Below are 26,927 nucleotides of genomic sequence, written 5' to 3'. Positions count from 1 at the left end.
CGCAGCACAGATGAGGGGCGCAGCACAAGTGAGGGGCGCAGAGCCGGACCCCTCCCGGGCGGGACACCGCGCCCTGCGGAGCATCCCCTGCCGCACGCCGGGCTCGGGCACCGAGCAGCCGCACCGGGGGAGGCTCGGGCCGGCCGGCCCTTTAAGCGGGCGTTGGTGGGGCCGCCCCGCCGGCCGGGATAGGCCGGGCCGGGCCGGGGCCGCCTCCCGCCCCCGGAGCGGGCGGCGCGGCGGGGCTCGGCCGCGCTGCAGCCTCCGGTCCCGGCGGCGAGCGCCAGAGCGTCCCCGCTCCCCGAGGGGCACGGCAGCGGCGATGCCCAGGCGGAGCATCGCCGAGGTGAAGGTGCTGGACGTGCAGAAGCGGCGCATCCCCAACAAGCACTATGTGAGTGCCCCAGCCCGGCCCTGCGCGAACAAAGGCCGGGCGCTGCCGGCCCCGCTCCCGCGCGGAGCTCCGGGAAGGGAGGACGGAGGAGGAGGAGGAGGAGGAGGAGAAAGAGGGCGGCAGCGCTGCCGGGAGTGCCTCTCACGGGTATCCCGAGGGGGTGCCCCCTGGCAGCGTGGGGATGCCCCGCCGCTGTCCCCGGGATGCCCGGGGGATGCGGGCGGGGGTTGCGCGCACCGCGGGCACCGCAGATCCCGCTCCTGCAGCCTGGCGCCGGGGCCGTGGGACCTGTTGGTCGCAGAGTCCTGGGGCAAAGGGACCCCCAGGCTCCTGCTTTCTGCTCCCCGGATAGTGCTCAGTCCCCAGGAAGGATCCCTCGTGTCCCCTGCATCCTGCCCAGCCTTCCTGCATGCTCCGGGGCATCTTTCGGACTGTTCTGGGTTTGTCTGTTTTTGAAGGCGCTTTTATTTTTTTTTCCCCTTTTTTAATTTTTTTTTTTTTTTTATGATTTAAACTTTGGTGTGTTTCCAGGCTCCCGTGGCGAGCTTGTGGGTGAATCCTGGCAACAGCCGTAAAACAAAGACCGAAATGTTCTTCCCTCCCGTTCTGCCGTAGCCCAGGGTGACCCAGTGACACGCTGTTGGTGGCACATTTGGGCCGTGCAGATGTGCTCTTTGCTCTGGCTGGAGTCCGTTGTCAGCAGAGCCAAGCTTTCAGAGCTCTTGGGAGATCGAGGGCTTCTCCAGGTCCCCTCGGCTGCTTTGTGGCATTGAGCAACAACTGGAGGGAAGCTGAGGGCAGTGAGGGCAGGGGCGTCTCTCCTTGCATCGGGGATGTGGCGTGGCCGCTGCCATCCACGCCCTTATCGCCCCTTCTTCCTGCTGCCCTGCCCGGAGCTGGAGCAGCCCTGGCTGGCTCCAGGTGTGGGATTTTCCTGCCGTGCCCATCCTCGCTCATCGCGGCTGTGCCGTGCCCCGCTCCGGAGCAGCGCGGACGTGCGGACCTCTGCGCGCCGCTGTTTGTCTCGGCGGATGCGGGGCTGCACCGCCGGGTCCCGTCACCGGGATGGGCTGTGGGTGCTCCCGTGCTGTCCCCTCGGGTCCTGCCGTGTCCCTTAGCAGCCGCATCCCCGCCGCAGGGATGCGCACCCACTGCCGCGCACCATCCGCTTTGCGCGCTGTCCCCGCCGGTCGCGGAGAGCCGGGCGGAGTTGGGCACAGCAGAAATAATTAATCCCCGTGAGGCTGCAAAACTGGGACGGCGATGTTTGCTGCCGGGAGAGCTGGCTGGGTGGGACACGGAGCTCCGGGGGCGGTGGGAGAGGCGCTGCTCGCTCCGTGGATGCCGTGCAGCCCCTTCGGCCTCCTCGGGCGATGCTTCTGCCTCCTCCAGCCTTTCCCTGGATTCGGCTTGCGGCGGAATCCAGCGGCGGAATCCAGCAGCAGAATCCAGCAGCAGAATCCAGCAGCGGATCCAGCAGCGGAATCCAGCAGCGGAATCCAGCAGCGGATCCAGCAGCGGATCCAGCAGCGGAATCCAGAGCAGAGCCAGCGTGGCTCGCACAGAGCCCAGGGAGGGGCCGGAGCCTGCGGGCAGCGCTGGAGTGAATGGGAGCGCTCGCCTTGCTGGAGCGATCAATAGAACCGGGCGGATTCACAAAGCCAGCTCATTAAATGAAACCAAGCCTATTTTTTTTTTCCTCTTGCAAAGAGAAGGGAGAGGCAGCAAATCATGGCTGAGTCATTTATAGCCAGTGGCTGCTGGCACAGCGCGAATCCGAGGTGACCACGAAGTGTCCCTGTCAAAGCTTTGCCCTCCGCCTCTGCCATCGCACAGATGTGCCCTGCCCAGCCCTGAGACAGCGCTCCTGGCCCTGGGCAGGCTGGAGGACCACGCTGCCTTTTCCTCCTGTTGCCTCTGTGATGACCTGCCCTGCTCGGGCTCCTCTGCATCAGCCAGAGTTTTCTCTTTGCTGGACAAAGCTCTGATTGTGTTGCTCACGATGAGGCCACAGCACAAAGTTATCAATTCCACTTTCCCAGAAAAGTGAGATCGAGCCAGTGCTTCAAAGTCCTTGTTGCACCTGCAGTGGGGAGGGCTGGCTCTGTCCAGGCCGCTGTGGTTTTCTTTTCACCTGGGTAATCGATACTACGAGAATTGTGTTGCCTGAGACAAAAAGTTGGTTGTTTTGCAGCTCTGCTGTGAAGCAGGAGGCACAATATTTCCCCAAACTGCAGGGCAAGGTGCTGGGCAGGGTTTGGGTAGCTGGGTACAGGTGCTGAGTGTCAGGGATCAGCTGGGGACTCTCTGCCCTCAAACTCCACTTGGGTTTTTAAGCTTTTTTTTTCATGAGCATTACCTGGCAGGGGCACTGAGGATGATCCTTGTGCAGGTGTTTGTTGCAGGATGCTCTGGCTCGTGGCAGCCCATTTTCCAAGTGAAAAAAAATGGGATTCCATCCTCCAGGCAGTGGCTGAGGTGACATTCTCAGTATTTTTCATTTTCAGTGCCATTTCGCACACAGTACTATGTGAAGTGGTCACAGCTCAGGGATGCTGCCAGTGAGGGCTCCGGGGCCATCCTGCAAATCTGAGCAGGCAAAGTCCAAGAGTGACGTTTAAAAATAATCATTGTGAGACACAGAAGAGCAGACTGTCATTTCTCTGCTCTGGCCAAGTCTCTGATAAATGAATGTTTATTCAGAAAAGACCCAAAACAAAGCCATAGTAGAAACAGACTGGATTTTCCTTTAAAGGACTTCACGCGGGACCTTTTTATAGTATTGTGTTTGTTATTCTCGAGTAGAAGCCCTAAAATAAAGCTTTTTCCTACTAAATCCGGATTTGGTTTTCTTTCCCTTGGGCAAGCTTCAGGATGTTTCATTTTGTTACAGCTGCATACACAAAATGTGTGTGTTTTCTATGTGTTAACAGCAATGCCATTGAATCCCATCTCCATTTCTGCCTACCAGGAACATTTCCGTAGTTATATAGGTTTAAATAGTTGTTCTGGAGCACCAACCAAAATTATATCTTTCCATTCAACTGCATGCTGTTTGGGTGGGGTAGATTTTTGGGAGAGCTGGATTATGTTCTCACAGGACTTCCATTCCCAGCCTCCATGTACCCCTGACCATGGGAAATTTAAACAAAGTGTGCAGCATACTTTTATTTTGCAAACCCAGTGAACAAGACGGCAAAGCTTGAAACAAGATGAAGACCTCATTAGTGGCAGCTGGGTTGTGAAAGTTATTAATTAACAGTGCCTGGTGGAATCTGGCTAATGGGATCTACAGGCGTTTCAAAACAAATGTGAGGAGAACCACGTTGAAAAAGTGAGGGTGTTGTTATATTTTTGATGTGGAATTTGTGATGTGATGGTGTAGGTGTCTTCTCTGCTCCTCGTGGTGGTGAGGCCATTCGTGGTTTCATTCCTCGTGCAGCCCAGCCCCACTGTGCTTATCTGGAACTGATTAGGGAGTGTTTGAATGGACAGAGCTGCCAATCCAGACCTTCCCTGGTTCTTCAGTGCTTTACATTTATGGGCTGAAGGTATTTCTGAGGAGCACGTGCCCTGTGGACTGTGTTTGGTGCTCCCAGCTGGAGCAGAGCTCGGTGGCCCCTGGCACGGTGTCCCCTTGTACAGCTGAGCTATTCCCGTGGATTTTGGAGTTCTTTCTGCCCTTGTGGATCATTCTGGTTGTTTGGCTTCCAAGGGGTGTCAGGATATGACTTTTCCCTGTGCTGTTTCCCTGGAAGGGTGACCGTGCCCTCGGAATGGTGGGAATGTCCTGTGGGCAGCCGGAGGAGGTGGGTGAGGAAGGAGGAGGGTGGCATGAGTAGTGTGAGATCTGTGCAGTGCAGTGTCCCCAGATAACCAAACTAGGAGTGAGAGAGCACCAGGGGAAGCTGCAGTCTGACTCCTGGTGGCCTCTGAAGGTTTGAGGGCTTTCTCAGCATCCTCTGTGCTGTTTTGCTGCTGTATCCTGTGGTTGTGCCTTGTCTCATCCCATTTCCTGCCAGCTGGATGATGCTGTCCCACCGAGGCAGGCCACAGGCACGGAGTTTGGTGGGAATTTTGTCCTGTCCTTGTGCTCTGCAGAGCTTTCCTGCTCACCCCTCAGCAGAGCTGAGCATGGAGCACCCTTCTCTTTGTGGATGAAAACCAGCCCTCAGACTCAACCTCTCCCTTGTTTTTCTTCCCCAGTCGTGCTTCTCAAAGCTGTTGAAAAGCTGGGACATGGAAGGACCCAATCCTTGGCTGCTGGGGCAGGAACAGCTCCGTGGGGGAAGCTGATGCTCAGGCTCAATTCCAGCAGTGAGCTGCAGCTCTGGGGCCATCCCTGGCCCCTGCCTGCCCCCAGCTCTCTGACCTGGATCCCCCAGAGCTTTGCTTTGGAGGGTGTCTCTGTCCTGTGGCACTGGGAGACAGGAAACAGCAGAATCCACACGTGTGACCCTCAGTGGGACTGGGGCAGGGGTGCGTGTGGTGCGTGCCTGGGGGCTCTGAGCAGGCTTTGCTGGGCTGTCCTTGGGGGTGCCAGCCTTGTGGCTGTACCCCTGCTGTGCCAGCAGTGCTGGGGCTGTGCTGTGCCCTGCCAGGCTGCACAGCAGCGTGGGGGGAAGAGGGTGAGGATCAGAAACTCGGAGGGATGGGCTGGAGCAAAGGGAGGTGGCTGCTCTGCAGGGCTGGCTGTGTGCTCAGCCTGCCCGGGCTGGTGCTGACATTCTGCCTGCCCTGCTGCTTCCTCCATCCCTGTGCCCAGCTCCCTGCAGCTCTGCCTTGCTGCTTCTGCCTCCCCCCTGCCAGAGAGCCCAGGGCAGCATCCCCGGTGCCCTGCAGCTGGAATAGCTTCTCCATGCCAGCAAGACCCTCCTCCCTGTTCCCCAGCCACCAAGCAGGAGTGAGGGGGGTCACAAGCTGTCTGCCCACGGGGCTGGGGCTTGGCTCTCCCCCTCCTGCTCCAATGGCATCCCATGGCACAGAGCCCCCATCTCCCCTCCCCAGCCCCGCAGGCTGCGGCAGCGAGGGCTGATGGAGAGGGGCCAAGCACAGCAGCTTGGTGCCAAGAACTTTCTTTGTTTCCAGCCACCTCCCTCCTTTTTTTTTTTTTTTTCTTTCTTTTTTTCTCTTTTCCTCTTACACTTTCCCACTCCCTTTTCTATATTAAACCCACTCTGGCTTGGCTGGATTGCTCAGCTCCTTTTGGTTTCTCTGCCCCTTTGGGTTTCCAAAAGGAGGGCGAGGCTCTCACATCTCCCCTGGTTTCAGGGGTAGCGTGGGTGAAATCAAAAGTCTGATGCTTTTGAGTGATGCTTTTCCTCTTTGCTGGTGAAAGATGCTTTAAATATGTGGAGTTTTCCACAGAGAGGTTTATTGTGCAGAGTCTCCCTGGACTGGAGACCACACAGGCTCGGAGCCTTTGGAAGCAGCTCTGCAGACAGCTCTGCCCCAGCTGGAGGCTGTTATGTCTGGAGCTGCTGCAGGAGCTCTGCTGGAGCCTGGGGACCTTCCCTGGTGTCCCTGCCTTGCTGTGGAAGTGTCTGTCCACCTCACCACGGGGTTGCTGTCCACGCTGCCCGTGCCTGTGTGGAGGAGCTCTGGGCACAGGGATGCCAGGAAAGCTCTGGGATCCTTCAGAGCCACCCAGGGAAGGCTGTGCCGTGCCAGGAGAGCTGATGTTGGGATGGCTGAGCTGCTCCTGGCCTCCACCTGGGCTCTGGACGCTGCTGAGCTTGGGGTGGACTTGCTGCCTGCTGCAGCTGGGTGCCAGGCAGAGTTCCCAGGCAGCTGCCATCTCCCGCATCCTTTCTCGTGGGGTTTATGTGTGTCACCCCCCCCAGCCAGGATGTGCTGCTATTCTCCATGAAAAACTTTGCAAAACTCCTGTAGGAGGAGAGAAGCTGAAAGTGCAGCTCTAGGTTTTCCTCACCTTCACTCTGCCTTTTTCCTACTCACATTTAAGCAGTCCAGGCTGCTTCCCAGCTTGTCCTGGTGTGTTTATGCAGGGAGTCCAGAAGTGATTCTTCTGCGAGGTCACACGGCCTCGTGTTTAAGAACGGGAAACTGGTTCTGTTATTTTATTTTAATTTTTTTTTTCAGTATCTGTTCTTAATTTCCTTGCCTCGAGTCAGCAGTTTGAGTCAGCTCTTCTCTCTCCCCGTGCTGTTGTGTGGGACTTTGGGAAGGGCAGGACCAAGGATTTGGGAATGGCTGCGGTGCCCTGGGTCCCTCTGGGTCCCTCTGGGTCCCTCTGGGCAGTGGAAGTCACCAGGAGCCACTGCTGGGTGCAGCACCAGGGATTTCCAGCAGTCCCTGCTGGCTGACTGCTCCCAGGGCGTGCTGCTTCTTTTCTTCAAGAGGAAAAGAAAGGAAAAACAAAAAAAAATCAGAAATCTCTGGCTGCCCTTTTCAGATTCTCACTGGCTTCTCATCCCCCCTGTCCCCGTGACTGCCGTGGCTCTGGATGTGTCTGAGCTGGCTCCTGCAGCTCCCAGGAGCTCTGTCCCTGCCTGGAGGATGTCCTGGGTCTCCCTCGGGCTCCCTCTGACAGCTCTGGTACACTTGGCCAGGTGCCATTTGCATTTTTTTTTTATTTCATTTCATTGCATTTCATTTTTCTGACAGTTCCCTTCCAAAGGTTTTCAGCTCCCTGTGAGAGAGGTGCTGGGTGCTGATGGAGGGGACCGAGCTCACTGGGAAGGCTGCAAGATCCCCGGGGCTTTTTTCCAGATTATATTTTAATTTAGGGCAGTTAATGTGACCAAGGAGAGCCTTGGGCAGTGCCTGGTGGCCCTGATGTCACCCTGCTCGACGGGTAACTTTGAAAAAGTTGGTTTGTGACCATTTCCTGGTGATGTAGGGATCCCAAGGAGTTTGGGAGCTCAATTCTAGTGGAGTCTGTCGTGCTCAGCCTTTTGCATCTGCAACTTTCCATTTTCTGTGAAGGATCTGTTCCATTTCTGTCCTCCAAGGGATGGCAGCATGGAGAGGGTTTGGTGTTCCTGAGACCTGGCATTAAACAGGATCCACCTGCACCTCAAAAATTGTCCCTGTGCCTTCTGTGGCTGCCAGGACTGAGGCTCCCAGGGCTGGGAGAAGGGCAGGGTGTCCTTTCCAGAGGGAGGGAGGAAGGGCAGCCACCATTCCTGGCTTTCACTGACTCAGCTCCTTCCCTTCCCTTCCCTTCCCTGGTGCAGACCCCACAGCTGGCCAGGGAAGGGCTGCAGATATTTGGATATTATTTGGGATTTGGACAGCTCAGCTGTTGGTTTTGGCCAGAGCCCCACTGGATCCAGCCAGCCCTCCCTGCTGTCCCCATCCCTCAGGAATCCCTGGAGAGAGTCCAGGTGCCAGCCCCCATCCCTGTGGGTGCACAGCCCAGCTGCAGCCCTGGGGGAACTTCTCCCCTTCCCCTTCCCCTTCCCCTTCCCCTTCCCCTTCCCCTTCCCCTTCCCCTTCCCCTTCCCCTTCCCCTTCCCCTTCCCCTTCCCCTTCCCCTTCCCCTTCCCCTTCCCCTTCCCCTTCCTCTCCCCTCCCCATGGAAAAGCCCTGCAGGTGCTTTCCCAGTGGGATTTCTTTGAAGACCTGTTGGAAAAGACCCATGGAATAACTGTTCCACATGTCCTCACCCACACACGGGCCGGGAAAAAGCCTCTTCTGGGGGCTGAGGGGGCAGCTGATGGGGTGGCTCCTGCTGGGACAAAATTTGGGTTATTTGGGTTGCTGCTTCATGGTGGCTGCTCCTGGCAGGACACGGCGCAGTGCCAGGCCAGGAGGGGAAACTTCAGAGCAAGTGGAATGGTTTTAAAGCTGTCTTGGTCACTGAAAGTGCCTTCCAAAAGCACCTGAGGAAGGGATTTTTAGGCCTGTGGGAGCTTATGTCCAGTTCTCTGGAAACGTTCACTGTGTGGCTGAGTGCACTGTTCAAACCTCTCCAAACCTGCAGGTGTTGTCAGGTGAGGGGAGCGCCAGAGTTGTGTTTTCTGGTGTTGTTTTTTTTAATTTTTTTAATTTCTGAGCATGGACCAAGATCTGGGATGGGGCTGTTGGAAGGACGAGGAATATCCACCAGGAGTGAGGAAGGTGGCTTTGCCCAGGTGTTACAGATACTGAGGGGCTCCTGTGTGTCGGAATCTGTGGTATTGATGATCCCGAGATTGTAGAAAGTCTCTGTCTGTCAGCCCCATTGCCAAAGCAGAAGCCATAATTCATCTGTGCTGGTTTCAAGGTTGTTTATTCTGTTTATCTCTAACATGTTCTGCTGCCCTGCCGCAGCTCTGTCCTGCAGGGCAGCGTGTGGGGCTCTGCCCTCAGTGGGATGGTACAAACATTAAATACCACAAACTACCTGTGCTGGATTTACAATAACGTGCCAATATCTGTCACCTACGTTGGACAGTGTGTCCCCAGCCTGAACCAACAGAAAAATGCCAACACCACAGTGAAACATGGAGGGCATGAAGAAGGAGAAAAAGGACAAGGCACACCCAATTTCCTCCATCTTGTCCCCTTTGGACCCCTCATCTAGAATCCTAAAATTTTACTTTTGCACCCGTGCCACACTTAATTATTACTGATAGTAAACACTCAGAGCTGGTAATTGATCCTGTAAGATTGAAAACTCTTTTCCATGGCCAGAGATCACAGCCAGTGTCTCTGGGGGCTCTGTCCAGGGGGTTTCTGACCCCTGCCAGGGTCCCAGGGCAGCCAGAGGGAAGCTCTGGATTCCCACACCGTGGGCTCCCCCATCTCCTCTGCTTTCCATAAGTAAGTTGAGGCGATACCCCTGGAGACCTTTCTGCTGTTGCAAAGGGATGTGCAAGAAACTCTTCTTCCTGACCCCAGGGAGAGCTGCATTTCAGCAAAACAGCAGTGAGCTCATCACTTAGCAGAAATGCTGCTTCCCTCAGCTGCAGAGCCGCAGGGAAGCCTGGTGTGCCCTCAGACCTCGTGGCTTCATTACCCTGAAGAGCTCTGAATGACTTTGGCTCTCGTATATCCACATCCTGATTAAAATCCCAGCCTAATAAGCTGTTGACTCCAAATAAAGGCAGGGTAGGAATAAACAAAGAAGGAAAGTTGGCTCCTCCTGCTGCCCCAGTGGAAGGCTCTCTGCAGGCAGGCAGCCAGCGGTGATATAACCCCGAGGAGTGCTGGGGACTGCTGAGAAAAGTGGGATATCAGCAGAGCTTCCAGCCCACATGAGCTCATGCTGGCCCAGCAGCAAGGCCTGGGGAGAGGGAAAAGGAGTTTGAACCTCTGCTAACACCAGCTTAACCCCTGGTTTGCTGGAGGGGTGCTGCCTGCCTTGGAGCGCAGTGTGGTCCTTCCACAGCTGGAGCAGATGTTGTCCTGGAGAATCCATCTGTGTTCCTGGTGTTAATAGCAAGGAAATGGGGGTTGTTCATCACAAAATAAGAGTTTGGGAATGAAAGCAGAGCAGGGAATGGCTCCAGACCGAGAGACTGGGTTTGAATTGGGATATTGGGTGGGGATGCCCCTGGATCCCTGGAAGTGCCCAAGGCCAGATGTTTGATCACCCTGGGACAGTGGAAGGTGTCCCTGCCATGGCAGGGGGTGGCACTGGATGATCTTTAAGGTCCCTTTGAACCCAACCCAAAATCAACCCAAGTGGACCTTGAATTATTGGTTTGAAAAGAGAGAAATTCTGCATTTTAGCAATAAGAATTCATCCCTCTTGCTGCCTCATTTTCTGTCTCAATTTGGAAGTGATTCCACTGGGAAGAGTTTGTCACCCTCAGGAGTGTCCTCACCGTGGTGGCTCAGGCTGTGTCAGCCCTCTGAGCAGCACAGTGAGATTTGAGGTGGATTTTCAGTCCAGGATTTGAGCGGGGTTTGATAAACTCAAATAGCTGAGAGTTGTGCTGTCCTGGTGTTTGAGTTTGGATACTGGCTTAGGATGTTGGTCACATTCCAGAATCTGGGAAAATGGCCATCTCAGTGGGGAAAACCTTGTGAAACTCCCGAGGGATTCTGTTCTAAATACCAAAACATCAGCTTTTAAGAGCCTTGATGCTTGATTTTGCTGGCAGAATTTCCAGCAGGTCCCTTCACCTGGGCTTCTGAATGTTTTGGTCCTTCTTCAAGGAATTGATAACTTGAATTTCTTTGAAATAAGGACTTGAGTTAGGAGGAAAAAAAAAATACCCTCGGTTCTGCTCAGTCAATGTGTTATCAATTTGAGATTTGTATCACTTGGGTGTTACACTGGCACCTACCCAAGGGTTATCTCTGCTTTCTGTGCAACACACCAGAGGACATTAGATCAGTAATTGCCTCATTCTGTGGTGTGCTTGTTGTCCTTCACAGAATTAATGATGAAATGGGCTGGGTTTGGTGTTTTGCTTTGCATTCATCCCCAGTTAAAGCCTGGTCACGGGCTCTGGGAATGACCTGCAGTGACTGGGGCTGGTGGTGTGGCATTTCCACCCCAGCAAGTGGAAGAAACCCAAACCCAAACAGGTGGAGTTTCAGACCCTGGGGCTTTGAGCTTTTGCAGTCCCATTTGCAGCAGCCAGCTGGTGCAGGTGGACCCCAAAATCAGATTTGGTGCTGCAGCTCTAAATGGGGTGGGCAGGGTTTAGTTATTAACTCCTGTGTCTGGAGGGATTTGTGCTGTGTTTTTACACATTTCACATCCAGTGTGTGCCCTTCTCCAGGGCCACAGAGCTCAGTTCACCACCAGAAATAAACATTTGGTGAAGCTGCAGCAGTGAGGCTCAGTAATTTAAGCTTACCTACGTTGTGGTGTTGCTGAATTGATCTGAAATATCCCCCTGGTTGTCACCCAGCAGTGGGGGCTGCGCTGGCAGATTTTTGGCTTGTGGTGGGGTTTTTTTTTTTGGGTGCCCTGCTCTGATTTCTGCCTCTGTTCCCTCCAGGTGTACATCATCAAGGTCACCTGGTCCAATGGAGCCACGGAGGTCATTTACCGGCGGTACAGCAAGTTCTTCGACCTGCAGGTGGGGAAAGATGGGAATCCTCCAGCCCTGGGGAGGGAGAGGGGCTGAGCTCCCTTGGGCTGCTGCCTGCTCCATCCCTGCAGCTGCTGGGATTATTGTTCAGGGGGGGTTTGTTTGCTTTTGGGGAGGGTTTTGTTCGAGTTAGGTCCAAATTCCATTCCTGTGGCTTTGCCAGCTGCTGTCACAGCAAAGCAGGGCTGGCACTGGGAAAGGTTCCCTGGAGCAGGGCCTGGGGAAGTGCCCACTCCCCCTGGCAGCCCGGAGGGCACCTGAAGGGAACCAGCAGGAAAGATGGAGAGGGACTTTTTACACAAGCGTGAAGTGACAGGACATGGGGGAACAGCTTCAGGCTGAGAGAGTGGGTTAATGTCGGAATCTGTGCTATTGATGATTCTGAGATGTAGAAAGTCTCTGTCTGTCAGCCCCGTTGCCAAAGCAGAAGCCATAATTGGTCTGTGCTGGTTTCAAGGTTGTTTATTCTGTTTATCTCTAACATGTTCTGCTGCCCTGCCGCAGCTCTGTCCTGCAGGGCAGCGTGTGGGGCTCTGCCCTCAGTGGGATGGTACAAACATTAAATACCACAAACTACCTGTGCTGGATTTACAATAACGTGCCAATATCTGTCACCTACGTTGGACAGTGTGTCCCCAGCCTGAACCAACAGAAAAATGCCAACACCACAGTGAAACATGGAGGGCATGAAGAAGGAGAAAAAGGACAAGACACACCCAATTTCCTCCATCTTGTCCCCTTTGGACCCCTAATCTAGAAACCTAGAATTTTACTTTTGCACCCATGCCACACTTAATTATTACTCTTATCAAACACTCAGAGCTGGTAATTGATCCTGTAAGATTGAAAACTCTTTTCCATGGACAGAGATCACAGCCAGTGTCTCTGGGGGCTCTGTCCAGGGGGTTTCCTGACCCCTGCCAGGGCAGCCAGAGGGAAGCCCTGGATTCCCACAGGTTAAGATCAGATATCAAGGGAAAATCCCTCCCTGTGAGGGTGGGCAGGCCCTGGCACAGGGTGCCCAGAGAAGCTGTGGGTCCCTGAATCCCTGGAAGTGTCCAAAAAGAGGTTGGATGGAGCTCTTGGCAAGCTGCTGTGGTAGAAGATGTCCCTGTTTGGTGTTGGAGCTAAATAATCTGTAAGGTCCCTTCCAACCCAGGCCATCCCGTCATTCTGATTTAATTCCCTCCTGGTGCAGGAGGGAGCCAGGAGGAAAATGGAAGTGGGAGAGAGGAGGCTGGGAAGGCAATGGGGACAGAAGTGCTCTGGCTGAGCAGGCAAAGGGTGTTTTCCACCTCCTCCTTGGTGGAGATGAGCCAAGGGGTCTGGCTGGGCGTTCTGAGCCAGGACACAAACTGTGCTCTGGAACAGGCCCTGTGTGCAGAGGAGAAAAGAAAATGCACAAAGGGATCTCTGGGCTGGCAGCATCTGCCAGAGGGGCCACTGGAATGCCCTTGCTGGGCTGTTTGTGGCACCAGGGGAGGAGCTGGGCACCCTCTGCCCCCAGAACCCTCCGATGTGAGGCTGAGCATCAGCCTGGGCTGCATTCCAGCAGGGAAGGAGAAAACCTTTGCTGGGATCTCTGCATGCAGACACAAACACAGGGCTGAAATTCCAGCCTGCCCAGCAGAGCGAGCCCCTGGGAGTGCAGATGGCTTTCCCAGGCTCAGCTGGCTCTGCCAGGTCTGGGATGGGGGCAGATGCTGCTGACAGCAGTGCTGCCCTGTCCCCTGCCCACCAGGGACAGCAGCAGCAGAGCAGTGCCCAGGGGACAGCTCAGGGTGTCCCTGCCTTGCTGTCACACAGCCCCAGCCCCAGGCAGGGGTTAAGCTGTGAGCAGCTGCTTGTGTAACCAAGGAAATATTAAAGTAAATAAATAAGGAACAGCTGTTGGGCAGCAGCCAGGGCTGGAAGGAAATGGAACTCGTGCTTCCTTCTCTGCAGCATCTCCTCTTCACGGTGCTCCACGCTGCTGGCCAAGCTCATTCCACCTCCTGCTGCAAGGGGGGCAAAAAAAAAAGCGGTTTTTTGGGGTGTCTGTGCCTCCAGCTGGGCTGGATCCCTGGGCTGGGGATGTGGGGAATCGTGGCTGGGCTCCCTCCCCTCCATCCTGGCTGGAGCTGTGCACGCTCCTCAGGTGGGAAACATCACCACTGGAGCCAGACCCTCTGCAAAACACCTTCAGAAGCAGAGATACTTATAAATACATCTAGGTATGTGAGATACTTATAAATACATGTAGATATGTATCGTGGTGGAGGTGGGAAAGTTTAAAGCAAACATCTCTGCCCTTCACTGTTCCCTGCAGCTTTTTCTTTTTTTAAAAAAAATGTAAAAATAATTTCAACAACCACTCCTTTTTGGCTCTGTTGAAAGAATGAAAGAAGCTGTGGTTTTCCCCTTCCTTCCCCCTTATCACACATGCTTCCTGGTGTCCTTATTTTCAACTTGTGGTGCAGGACAGTGGAAATTGGATTGAGAGGTGAGGAGTGAAACAGATCCTCTGAGCACAGTGGAAAAAAATGCTTTAGGTGGGTTTGGTAGCACTGACTGGTGCCATTGCTGGAGGCCTTTCCTGTGTGACTCTTGGATGATTCTGTGCCAGTTTTAGCTCTTCAGGCAGAAGTTTTCCATGCTGGAAATTATTCATGCCTCTGGTTATTTAAAAAGAAAAAAAGGAAAATTCCACACAGCCCCCACAAAATAAGTGTGGGACCAAAACGGTTCAGCTGCTTCCGAAAACAGCAAGAGGGGAAAATATTTCCTAGGTCCAGTTCTGATGATCTTTTTGATGTGCTGGAAGAAGAATTGGAAATTTGAGTCGCAGGTGAGCTCTGTGTCAAGAATCTGTCTTTCATCTTATCCAGGGAAAATCCATCCAGATTTATTCCTGCTCACAGCCTTGAGCAATCCCAGTACATGCATGTTTGGGTCGGGATATTTGTTCATTTTCTATCAGTGTTCCCAGTGGCTCTGGCTGCACTTTCCACGCTCCTGCCAGAGCTGAGCAGGGTTTGTTTTTGCAGGAGCAGGGGAAAGGTTGGTGCACCCTCCCTGGGTCTCAGTGGCTGTTCCTTGGCAGGGACGTGGAAGCTGCTGGATCCAAGTGGGAGAGAGGAGCTTGGTGGGGCTGAGGAGATCACAGAATCACAGAATCAATCACAGAATCACAGAATCACAGAATCATGAGGTTGGAAGAGACCTCTGAGATCATCAAGTCCAACCCATGCCCTAACACCACAACCAGACTACAGCACCAAGTGCCAAGTCCAGTCTTTTTTTAAACATATCCAGAGATGGTGATTCCACCACCTCCCTAGGAAGACAATATTTTATTATTCTTTCAGTGATTTTTTTTTTTTTCCTAATATCCAACCTAAACCTTCCCTGCTGCAGCTCCGTGTGAGTGGCTGGGGAGTTTCTCCTGATATTCCCAGTGGGGCCACAACTGAATCATTTGTCACCTTCCATTGTGGCTAAACAATTATTTCAGGAGCAGGGCCAAGGAAAACAGGAGCACGAGAAGTGCTGACAGCAGAGCCACGGGGCAAAGTGTCCTCCCCTCCCCGGGCAGGCAGGAAGGACACTCCAAACACAAACTGAACCAGCAGTGAAGCCTGGAGCCTGCTGGAGTCTGACTCCACAAGAATCCTTGAGGCTGGAAAAGAGCTCCAAGATCAGAGTCCCAGCTGTGCCCCATCCCCACCTTGTCCCCAGGATCAGTCCCAGCTGTGCCCCATCCCCACCTGTAGCAGCCTTTCCAAGCACCACCACCCTACCTTTCTCCTCCAAGGGTGGCAGGATCTCCTTTTTCTGCCAGCTTGCCTGTTCTGCCATTCCTTGTGCCACAGCAGGGCACAAGGATACTGCTCAGTGTCCCCCAGGAGGCTGGCACCCCTCAGCTGAGCCAAGGCAGATGCAGTGGTGGCTCTCATCCCTTGGGAAGTGCCTTTTCCTGCTCTGGGGTCACCATTCCAGGTGCTGGGATCAGGGGGGGAGTTCCTGAGCTGAGGATCAGCTCCACTCCTCGTGAGCTGAGCAGTGCTCAGGAGGGCTTTGCTCTGCAGATCCTCTGCATCTCCTCCTGGTTTTCTCTGGGAATGTTTTCTGGCACGTGGCAATTTGCATGAGGGCAGATTTTTAGGAGTGAAGGAAGATAAAGTCGTAATTCCGAAGTTTAAAACCTGGTGTAACTGTAGGATTTGTAGTAAATTTGTAACTCCAAATGCTAAACTCGGTTCTGCATAATTCCCTTGGCTGGAGGAATCATTTCCTTCCAACAGGACTGAGGTTCTTTCACAACACTCACTATTCCAGATGTGAGCTGCTGGCAGCAGATGGACGCTGTTCCTGAGAAATAAAGGGAATGGGAATGATGCTTGCAGGGATGCTGGGAATGTCAGCTGGCATGGAAGGGGATCAGGCATGGGAGTGGCTTCTCTGGTGGGCAGAGGGAGAGGATCAGGGTCTGGTCCTGCCCGGGAGATGCTTCCAGCCCTGACCAGGGCTGCCCTGTGGGATGTTCCTTAGAAGGATCCTCGTGAAACCACGGCTGCAAGGAGTGGCACTGCTGGTTAGAGAACAGATTCTGGCTGGTCTCTTGTGGTTTCTTGTGGAAACCCCCAGAAAGAAACATTTTTTCCCCCCTTTGTCATTCTGAGTTCGCCAGGCACGGCTGGCAGTCACTTCAGCTCTTCATGTGATTGAGAGCCACTGTTGTGGTGCTGCACTCCTAAAACATCCCAAACCAATCCTTTTACACCTTTCCTGCTGTTGCCAGCCCCCTGTGCTCTCCTCATGGAGCCCTAATCCATGTCCTCAGCATCTTCTGCCTTTGGCTGCAGCCACATCCTCAAAATCCTGGAATTATTGAGGTTGGAAAAAAACTCTCTGATGCCATCAAATCCAAGCTGTGCTCCATCCCCACCCTGTCCCCAGCCCAGAGCACCGAGTGCCACCTCCAGCCCTTCCTGGGGCACCCCATGGATGGGGATCCAAACCTCCCTGGGCAGTTCCAGTGCCTGAGCAGCCTTTCCATGGGGAAATTCCTGCTGATGTCCACACTGAGGCCGTTCCCTCTCCTCCTGTCCCTGTTCCTGGGAGCAGAGCCCGACCCCCTGGCTGTCCCCTGGCATGTTTCAGGGATGCCCCTCTTTGGGAGAGGTTGCCCCAAGGCTTTTCCCCTTGCAGTCAAATCCTTCAGTCCTTGGCCCAGCTGGAGCTGCACAGAGGGTGATGCTCTGTGGCTGCTTCTCTGCACAGAGTTTAATTTTGAAATTAAAGCTGGAGACACGGCACAGGCTGGGCTAAATGTGCTCGCTGCACAATCCAGGGACAGAAAAACTGGGAATTTGAAGCAGCATTAAATTTGGCTTTGGCTCTCCCTCCCATTTTTGTCTGTCTGCATCCAGTATGTTTCCCTTTCTCTTGTTATGTTTAACAGCTCCTTCAGGTTCTTTGCTGGAAACTCTCAGCTTTGACCCACCTGGAGCTGTGTCATCTTGGAGAGAGTCCTGCAGCCCTGGGGCCAACAGCTTTGTGTGGAACACCGAAAAATAAATAGTCTGTTGAAGTGGTGCCTACTTCCATGAGAAAATTGGCAGCAGGCAGTGGCCTGTGCCTGCCATCTCCACGTGGAGCAGAGCCTGGTCCTTCCGAAGGGGTTCCTCACCTCTTGTGTGCACACAGGCACCAGGCAGAGGGGAAAGTCTGTGTCTCAGGGAGTCAGAGAGGTTCTGAATAATCCACCACATTGAACGGCCTCTGGAGACTGGAGCTGGCACACAAAGAGGAATTGTTCTCATCAGCTCGTTTCAGGCAGTTAGAGGCCTGAAAAATTAAAATGAGGCTCTTGCTTCCATTACTGTGAGCTCAGAGCTTGCTTCCCCTGTCTCCTTCCCTTCCTCCTCCACTTTTTCCTCCTCCTCCTCCATTATTGAAGCCAGGCTCCTGGCAGGAGTTCTCAGAGGTGAAGTGAGTGTTGTCTTAATCCTCCTGATGTGGAGAGCGAAGAGCAGCCGTGCTGAGTGCTGTGCCTCCAGCAGGTGGGAATGCCAGCCTGGCTTTCCCCCTCTCCTGGGTCATGCCTGCTCTTTGATGGCAAAGCCCTGGGACAGTTCAGCCAGGCTGTGGTTGCAGGAGCTGCAGGGTTTTGTGTGTCCAGGGATGGTAAACAGGGCTCTCTTAATAGTTCTTTCGTAACAGGAATCTTATTTCAACACTTCGGGGATTTCTTTTTTTTTCCCTCCAGGGTTTATAGAGTTCAGCAAAATTCTGAGCAGTTGTGTGTGTGCAATGAACTTTGTGGTTTCAGCCTCCCACAAAAAGAAATCAGCAGGATCTCGCTGGCAGGCACTTGGATCAGGAAAGGCAGGCCCTGCGTGACTGAGGACAGGGAAAAACCCACAGCTTCCTCCAGCCAGGTTCCTGCTGCAGAGCACCAGCAACTGCTCTGTCCTCTGTGCCCAGACTGCACCCAGAGCCACGGGCTCAAACACCACTTGCAGAAGCGTAGGAATAGTGAATTCCCATCCTGGAGCTCAGGAGGAGGAGAAACATTTCCATTAAATCAGGGCTCCTTCTGTTTGCAGAAGGAACAGCCGGTGTTTTTCCAGCAGTGCATCAAAGACCTTCATCACTCTCCTCCTCTCTCCCTCCACAAAGAACAGCAGTGCTGGGAACTCCATGGCCCTGTCCAGGCTGGGAACAGCCCTCCATGGCTCATTCCAGGCTGGGAACAGCCCTCCATGGATCATTTCAGGCTGGGAACAGCCCTCCATGGCTCATTCCAGGCTGGGAACAACATTCCATGGCTTATTCCAGGCTGGGAACAGCCCTCCATGGCTCATTCCAGGCTGGGAACAGCACTCATGGATTATTCCAGGCTGGGAACAGCCCTCATGGCTCATTCCAGGCTGGGAACAGCTCTCCATGGCTTATTCCAGGCTGGGAACAGCCCTCCATGGATTATTCCAGACTGGGAACAGCTCTCATGGCTCATCCCAGACTGGGAACATCTCTCCTGGCTCTCGGTTTGTCCCAAGCTCCTGTCCCTGTCGCAGCACAGCGGGTTTGTTGTGAGTTCCCATGGCTGGAGCCTTGTTCCAGCTCACCCAGGGCCAAGGAGGGCTGGCTCTGAGCCTGCTCTGCCCATTCATCCCTCCTGGCAGCCCTGCTCTCCTTCCCGCTGGAAACTTGGCAGGGCAGCTCCAGGGACAGCACTCCCAGCCCTGGGGAGCACATCCCAGGGGAAGTGTTGGCACTCAAAATGTCCCTCAGACATTTTTGGAGGTTCCAGGCCCAGGTCAGAGGCAATTGAGACCCTGGCAGGCAGCTGGAAACAGCTGTGATTTTGGGTTTGAGCCATGGAATGAGTTACCAACCTTTAAGGTGGAACAAGCAGTCACAAAAGTTTAGATATTATAGTAGAAGTAGTTACAAAGTAGAGGGAAGAATTTTTTAGTATTGTACAAGGGGGGTTTAACACCTGTACAGGGGGGTTTTTACTTTGTTCATGGGGGTCAGAGGTTTTAAGATGGAGGAATGTAGGCTGGTCCTGTTCCTCCTCTTTCTCCTTCCTCACCTCCATGTTCTTGGTGATGTTGGCACTCACAGACTGGTTTAGAGTAGAAAAGCATCATTTGATATAGGAAATAGGCATTGGGGAAAAACTGTAACATGTAACACGTAATGTACCATATAAAAGATAGAAAAGCACCATTTAATATAGGTAATGGGCATTGGGGAAAAACTGTAACCATGTAACACGTAATGTACCATATAAAGGACAGCAGCAGCCCTGGGCAGGGAGAGAAGAAGCAGTCGGGAGTCAGAGAGGATGTCAGGGTGTGTGTGTGCCTCTGCCTGAGCTGTGAGCAAACCACAGCAGCCCAAGGAGAAAATCTTTTAGATAATTTGCAATAAACTGCCCTGAGACCGAACAGCAGAGACTGCTGAGCCTTTCTTTGGATGCTCGGGTTGGAGGAGAGATTTTCCACCCCACGGAGCCAGGGGTGAGCTCTGGCAGTGTGGCACCACTGGAGCCCTTCCCCAGGACTCCCACCCATGGCAGCCCAGGGCTGGGCACTGAGCAGGGCAGAAATTCTTTCCTGTGTTCAGATAAAACATCCTGGGCATCACTTCCTGCCCATTTCTCTTGTCTCATTCAACACATTTAGGATCTGAGCTTGCTCCTTGTTCATCCCTCTGTCTCCTGGGCTGCTGTGGGGTTTTTTTCACCCCCTGTTTGTTCAGACAGCTCTTGAGGATGCAGGGAAGGTGCCTCTTGTAGGATGTCAAAGAGACTAAACACCAGGAGCCTGTGAGCTGCTGCCAGATGTCTCTTCCCCAGACCATTGCTTGGCAGAGGTTTCCCAAACAGCTGATTCCAGTGCTTTGATGTGCAGGAATTCTTGGAGAAATCCCTGTTTCCCAGCCTGGAGCTGTGTCCCTCATCCTGTCCTGTCCCCAGGGTGCTCCCCCCTGGCAGGACCTGTGTCCCTTTCCCAGTGGGACACCGGAGCCCAGCTTGGAGCAGGACCCTGCTGCCCTGGCCGATGGCCAGCTGGGGGTCAGGAGGGGCAGAGCAGGGTCTGTCCCCTCTGGGCTCACCCCATGGGCTGCCCTGGGCATTCCTGCAGCCAGGGACGGGCTGTGGGCAGTGTGGGACGAGAGCAGCCTTGGCCCAGGCTCATCTCTGCTGCTGCTGCCCCTGCTCACAAAGACTCTCTTGTGCTTCTGCCACCAGACTGGGAAGCTTTTTGTTGAACTCCTTTCTTTTTTTCCCTTTTCCTGGCTCCTCTGCTCTGGATTGCAGGGCTGTCTGCTGGAGGCAGGGATCAGGGCAGCTCTCCTCTCTGCACCACAGAGGAGCAGTGTGGTTTTAGGCTGAGCCTCTGCCAACCCAGCAGAGCAAACCCCAGAATCCCAGGGTGGATTGTGACCACAGAGGGTCCCTGGTGCCACCTCCCTGCTCCAGCAGGGCCATCCCCCAGCACGGGGCACAGGGATGTGTCTGGAGAGCTCTGGAATATCCCCAGGGAGGAGATTCCATCCCCTCTCAGGTCTCTGTTCAGGGAAAAAGTTCTTCCCTATGTTCAGGTGGAACTTCCTGGGCATCAGTTCCTGCCTGTTCCTCTTGTCTCATTCAACAAATCCTCCTGATAAGGAAAAACTCTTCCACTGCTCTGTGGAGCTCAGGGGAGCAGCAAAGCTTGGCACACCTATTTACCTGCTGGTGCTTGGCCTGAGGCTGTGGCTTTTTGGCAGCGATTTCTCCAGGCTTTGTCCAGCTGGGAAGTGCCATGTCCTTCCCTGCAGGCTGGGACCCTCTCCTGCAGCAGCCAGACCTCTGGGTCACCCTGTCTGCGTGCTGGAAAGCCCTCTGGCACTGCACCATCAGCTCCTTTCTGGGCAAATCCTCTGCTTGCCAGGAACCCTGCTGAGCAGGGATGCTCCCCTCTCCCTAGGATCCCCTGCAGCACTCTTAATTGGTCTAATTAGGATATTATCTTCCAGGGTTTCCCCGTTGATGAAGCAGCTCTCTGCCAGCCTGAGGGATGTTGGTACAAAGCTGCTTTTCCACGCCTGCCCATCCCTGGGGGTGTTATCCTGGTTTATTTTTCCTGTGTTTCCCTGTTAATGGACAGCTCAGGGAGTTCTCACAGTCTGCCTCACCCCAGACTCGCTGCCCAGACATTCCTGGGCAAGGAAAACAGCCAGCTGATAAGATTAGATGGTGGTGGTGGAGATAGATGTGGATAAATGTGCCCTGTGCTGGTGTGGGGGGCCTGGGCTGGGTACCCCCGTGGGGTTTTTGTGCCTCAGTCCTGGCTCTAGGCTGTGGGAAGCTGTGATCCCTCTCCCTGCTGCAGAGGGTCAGTAAAAAGTGGGATAGAACAGCTTCCCCTGTCATGACAGACACCAGAATTCTTCAGACTGCATCCACTCCAGCCTTTGTCTTTTTCCTTCTCTGTCACAAATACTTAAAAATAATCTGGGAAGGGAGAAACAATAGATTAATTGTTGCTGGGTTGTTTTTTTTTTTTTCCCCTTCATTTTTCTCCCTGAGCTGGCTGGGTGCATTGCTGAGAGCAAGACTTGGCCCCTGTGTGCTCTGCTGTGTTTTGTGTCTGTCTGCATCTCTGCTGCCCTGTCTGCCCCTCTCCCCGGGCTCTTGGCTGGTCCCCTCTGGGAATGGGATGTGAGCAGCGCTGTTTGGGGCTTGGAGGGGAATTTTTGCTGCAAAGAGGGTTTGTGGGACTCTCCCCATGCCTCAAACCTCCTCCCTCCCACGGGGAAAGGGTGCCCTACCTGGAAAATTTGGCACTGGAATCTGCACAGCATCCTCCTCTGTAGGTCTGTGGGGTTGCTGCACTTTTACCCTTTTCCCATCCCTTTCCCAGAGCTGGAGCTGCTTTCCTTGACTTTCCTTGGCAGGAGCAGTGGGACACCCCGTGCTGTGTCCCCATCCTGCACAATCTGCAGGACCAGGGAGCCCCAAAGCCTGGAGCCTTGCCAGGTGCCTCTCCCTTGTCTCTGGTGCCATGTCCTGGCTCTGGAGCTGGTTTTTTCCACTCTCTGTTCTGTGTTTTTTGGGTGTGTGCTGCTCTGGAGGAGCCCTCAGCCCCAGGCTGCCTTTCTGTGGATCTGGGATTTCCATCCCAAAGTGCCTCCCCAGCTCACAGCCAGCTCTGGGCTTGTTTTCCTTGGAGTGAGGTTTCCAGCTGTCCTTCCCACAGGCTCATGCCCAGGAAAACTGAAGAGCTGGTGTTTGCTGCCTCCTCCAGAGCTGTGACGTGGCAGCCAGGCTGGCTGGCATCCATGGGGTCACCCCCTGCCCTCTCCTTCCCCACCTTCTCCTCTTCCTCTCGCTGCCACAGGCTGCTCCAGGCACTCTGCAACCCCTTTTCCTCCTTCCAGCAATTAAAAAAACAGCAATTTATTCCCTCCAGGCCGAATGGTGCCAGCCCAGGCAGGTCTGACTGGGGTGGTGCTGGTGCCACACTGGGCTGGAGCGCAGAGAAAGGTCCCTATGCTGGGCATCAGCTTTGCAGAAGGAGATGGAGATGGGCTGGGTGGGGTTCTGGATGGATTTGGTGGGATCACAAGGCTGGGAAGGGATGTGGCCAGAGGCACAGCCCAGGCAAGAGCTGCTGGGAGAGCACAGCCTGCTCCTTGCCTGCCCTGGGGGCTCACAGAGCTCTGCCAGCAAGGCAGCCTCAGGGCTAGGGAGAGCTCCCAGTGCCTCCAGAAATGCTCCCAGTGCCTCCAGAAATGCTCCCAGTGCCTCCAGGATTGCTTCCACTGCCTCCAGAAATTCTCCCACTGCCTCCAGATTGCTCCCAGTGCTTCCAGATTGCTCCCAGTGCCTCCAGGGTTACCCCCAGTGCCTCCAGGATGTACCCACGATCACAAGTGCATGGGGACACCAGGCAGCTGCAGAAATCCTGGGGGACATTTCAGATCCATGCCCTGGGGAAACCAAAGGAGAGTTTGCATCTCCCTCCTCTTCCTCCCAAAGGAAAATGGAGGGAATTATTTGGATATTGGGTTGTTGGATATCTCTGGGCACGTTCTGTCTCCCCTCCTGGGCAGAGTGGCTTTGTGTCCTGCCGGTGAATCCCTGACTTTCCTCACCTCTCTTGCATTTCCTTTCCTAGATGCAGATGCTGGACAAGTTCCCCATGGAAGGAGGCCAGAAGGACCCCAAGCAAAGGATCATCCCCTTTCTGCCAGGTAGGACAGGGGGCTTCAGCAAAATCCTGCTGGTTTTGGCAGGGCAGGAGCTCATTCCCAGCCTGTGGGACTGGGAGCACACACACAGGTGGGAGCATACACAGATTTTACCTTTTACCTGCTGCACCATCTGAGCAACAGCGAGTTCTTGGCCTGCAGTGTGTCCTTTAAAACCTCTGCATTTGTCAGCAGTGTGCCCAGTGGGTGTTAAACCCCTCAGGTTTTCTCTGAACTTCCAGAATTGTTGAGTGGAAGACCAAGAACTGCACAGGCACAAGGCTGAGGGTGGTGTGAGCCTCCCCAGAACTGCTTTGCCCATCCCATGGGGACATCCAGAGAGAAGGAGAAAGCAAGAAGAGTGCTCTTTCCTTCTCTCTGGAAGAGTGGAACCCAAGCTGATTGCCAGCCTTGGCTTGGCAGGGACTGCTCAAAGACAAGATTTCTGTCACATGTCCAGCACCAGTGGTTTTATGCCCAGAGAACAGATGTGATAATCCATGGCACTTTGTGGTGTGGTGGCTGCTGCTGTGGGGGACAGAAAGAGCCCTAATGTGCCTTGGGAAAATAAGCAGCTTGTGGGGAGTCTCTTTGACCACAGAGTTGTCTTTACCCCCAGCCCTGAGCAGCTAATGAGGATATTTAGGAATGTCACGGCACCATAATCGCTTCCAGTGGCTGTCAGGTCTGTTTAGTGCAGCCCTTTGTGCTGTGCTCTGCCTCCTGGCTCTTCTAGAAACATAAAGGCCTTTGTGAGCTTTGCTTTTCTCTGAGTGGTGTGGAAAAAAATAATAATTTCCACCCCTTTCTAAGCAAGAGAATCTGGTCTGGGTTTCTGATTCTGGCTTGTCCTGGCATTGTAACATCAGCAAAGGCAAAGCTCACCTGGAGTTAAAGCAGAAAAGCTCTTGCTGTGCAAGTGCTCCTGCCAGCAGGGAGAGATGGAAGCAAACAGGCAAAGGGCATCACTTGGAAAAATGGGATTTGTGCTTTGGCCATGCTGCACTTGAGGAAAATTCCCACCAAAACGCTGCTGTTTTTGGGAGGGAAGCCTGGTCAGAGCTCTGCTGCTCACACTCACCAATATTTGTTTCTCCTTGGTGCTGGAATAGTTTCCTTTGCTCAGAAACATGTCACTGGGATTTCCACTGGGGGAAAAAAGGGGGTGGAAACTGCTGGGACAGAAGGGCTGGGCCAGCTGCAGGATGCTGTGCTTGGGGGAGGTTGTGCTCTCGGAGGTGGGGATGGATGGTGGCTCCTGGAGCAGTCAGGAGCTGGTGGCATTCCCTGGGCACCTGAGCCTCCCCAGTGACAGGGTGGGCAAGCTCTGCTTCTGAAAGAGGATTTCACTGGGGGGAAGGAAGGCTCTTTTAATATTTTCTGGCTGTACTGGAGCCTGATTCCTTCCTGGGGCAGGTCTTTGCCTTCCCAGTTAGGGGTGACAACGAGTTTTGTCACAGCTGACCCCAGCTTTGTCTCTCTCAGCCCAGGGCTGAGCCCAGGTGAGCTCAGTCAAGCAGCCTGGGACTGGTTTTCTGCAAAAAGGTGGTTCTGTCTCCCCGGAATTGCTGGGGTTTTGCTTGTGTTCAGCTTCTGGGAATGCTGGAGTTTGTTCCCAATCCCATTTGGAGCATCTGAATTTCGTTACCGGGGAGATTTGGCTGCTGTGGTTTCCTGCAAGTCCTCTGCTTTCTGGGAAGCCGCTTGCAGAGCAGCATCAGCAGCTCCCAAAAATGCCTCCTGCAACTCTGGCTTGCTCAGCAAACCCCAGAGTGTCCCAAGCTGAGGGGCAGCACCACGACCTCAGGAGGTGCCCTGGGGTCTGTCTGTCAGGCTGCTTTCCTGGAATGGGAAGGAGCTCCAGGATTGCCCCAAATTACAACACCCAGCCCACAGGAACTCTGCTGCCTTTGTGTTGCCTCATTCTGTGAGTGCCTGCTTTGAGGTTTTGACTTTTTATGGGAAATTTCTGGAGACTCTGGCCTCTGGAAGCAGCTCTTTGATGCTGTCAGAAGGGGCTTTTGTAAGTGCAAGTCCTCCAGCCCACTCAGCTCTGGTGGAGCCACAGAGCTCCTCCAAAGCAGAGCGGCTGCACTTGAGTTTGGGGCCAGGGGTTGTCCCTTGCTGGGTGTTGGCACCACCTTCACCCCCCAGCAGAGCGTGCTGGGGTTTGGATTTCCCTGCTGTGTGTGCCCGAAAAAGCTCTGAGGGGAATTTTGAAGTGCTCTTGGAGCTCTTTTAGCTGGCCTTGAGCCCCTGGCAGAGCTTGTGGTGGTGCTGGAGTGAAACGTAAACTTTAGGGCATTTAGAGATTTTAGAGGAGCTAAGATTTTAGTTAGAAATAAGCCTTACTAGAGTTAATTAAAATAAGAATAATAATAAATGAGTAGGCCTTGATGAAGTTAGGAGTTAGTAGTTAACTAATAATTGATTGCTAGTCAGCACAATGTTTAGTTAGCTGGGTTTATAATGAAGAATATAAAAACTGACAAACAGCTTTTAGGAACATAAGACAATTGTGGGGCTCCTCTGTTCTGAAACCAATTGAAGACAAGGAATGGGAGTTCTATCAAGAGTTCATTTGTCATATTGGCATTGAAAAGGTAGAAAGGTCAGAAGGAGGAAGACTTCATTGACTTCCTTATTTTGGGACCTCTCCCCATGAAAGGGACACCGACCCATTTCAAGGAACAAATACACAAAGCGAGGAATAGGATGTACCAAAATTATGAATATGTATTTGTATTTTGTGTATTCAATACTTATATGGATAAAAAGACTCTGTAATCACCTGGAAGGTGTGGTGTGGATTTGGGAGCTGTCCCACACACAATAAACACACACTTTCTAACTTTAAACTGTTAGAGAGTTTTTGCCCCTCACAGTTGGATATCGGTACTAGATCAATATCCATATTTTTTAATAAATCCGGAGCAGCTGTGGCAGCACCCAGCCCGTGGCTGGCAGCAGCTGTGCCCCTTGGCAGAGGAGCAGAGCCCTGCTGGTGCCCATCCTCACCAGGTGCCATCCTGCCCGCCCGGGACGTGCCGGCGCGGGGACCCCAGGAGAGAAGGAGCAGAGAAAACAAATGAGCTCAGCTGGGGAGGGCTGTGCCAGATCCTTCAGGAAAAAGCTTTTCTAAGGAACGTGGAGCCTTCCAAGCCCCATGGCCTGGAGCAGATCCTGGCTGGAAACTGGAAACGTGAGCCTCGGCAAGGAGGGGTTGCCTGAGGCTGAGCTCACTTTGGCTGTAAAATTGCTTTTTAGGAAGATTTAGCTGCTTGGGACAGGAGTGAAGTCCTGAGAAGGGAGCGGGAGAAGGGAGGTTTGGGGAGGGGATTTTTTTAAAAGCAGAATTAAGCCTTCTTTCTGCTCCCTTCCCAGCCCACCAGCCTGCTGGGTGTGGGCATCAGTGCCACCCACAAACTTGGGGTTTTCTTCCAGAATAACTGTGAGGTCTCTTTAGTTCCCACAAACCCTTTGTGAAGGCCGTGGGGGAAAACCTCATGAATTTTCCAGCTTTGGTACCTGACTTTGCTCAGTCCTGTTGCACCTTCCTGTGAGCTGGAAATGGGGCAAGGGTCCAAATTGTTATTTGTGCTCTAAAAAGATGGGATCTGTGCTGCAGCAGTTTGGGAGGGCAGTCTGAAGCCCTGCACAGAGCAGATGCTAAGTGTAGGACTCCTGGAAACACCATCTCCCATGGCTGATCCCCCATCCCAGGGATAGCTGGCTGCTCCGGGGGCTGGGATTAATTATGTGTACATTCAGGGCTGCCTTTTTTTCTGAAGTGAGCTTGGAAC

General features: G+C 53.7%; 1 protein-coding gene across 6 annotated transcripts in view; it reads left to right on the top strand.

Annotated features, from left to right (window-relative positions):
• Window positions 1-211: 211 nt before the first annotated feature.
• The window catches only part of SH3PXD2B (SH3 and PX domains 2B), a 61,289-nt gene continuing 34,573 nt past the window's right edge, over window positions 212-26,927 (top strand). For all 6 annotated transcript variants that reach the window (XM_072935440.1, XM_072935439.1, XM_002195537.6 and 3 more), the window contains exons 1-3: window positions 212-394; window positions 11,299-11,379; window positions 23,052-23,127. In XM_072935440.1, coding sequence (XP_072791541.1) covers window positions 323-394; window positions 11,299-11,379; window positions 23,052-23,127 — 229 coding nt within the window. In that variant the 5' untranslated portion in view covers window positions 212-322. The remainder of the gene's footprint in view (window positions 395-11,298; window positions 11,380-23,051; window positions 23,128-26,927) is intronic.

This window comes from Taeniopygia guttata, chromosome 13 (assembly GCF_048771995.1).
Source record: "Taeniopygia guttata chromosome 13, bTaeGut7.mat, whole genome shotgun sequence".
NCBI classification, from domain to species: domain Eukaryota; kingdom Metazoa; phylum Chordata; class Aves; order Passeriformes; family Estrildidae; genus Taeniopygia; species Taeniopygia guttata.
Note: the sequence above shows the minus strand (reverse complement) of the source record. Positions and strands in the feature narration are given on the sequence as shown.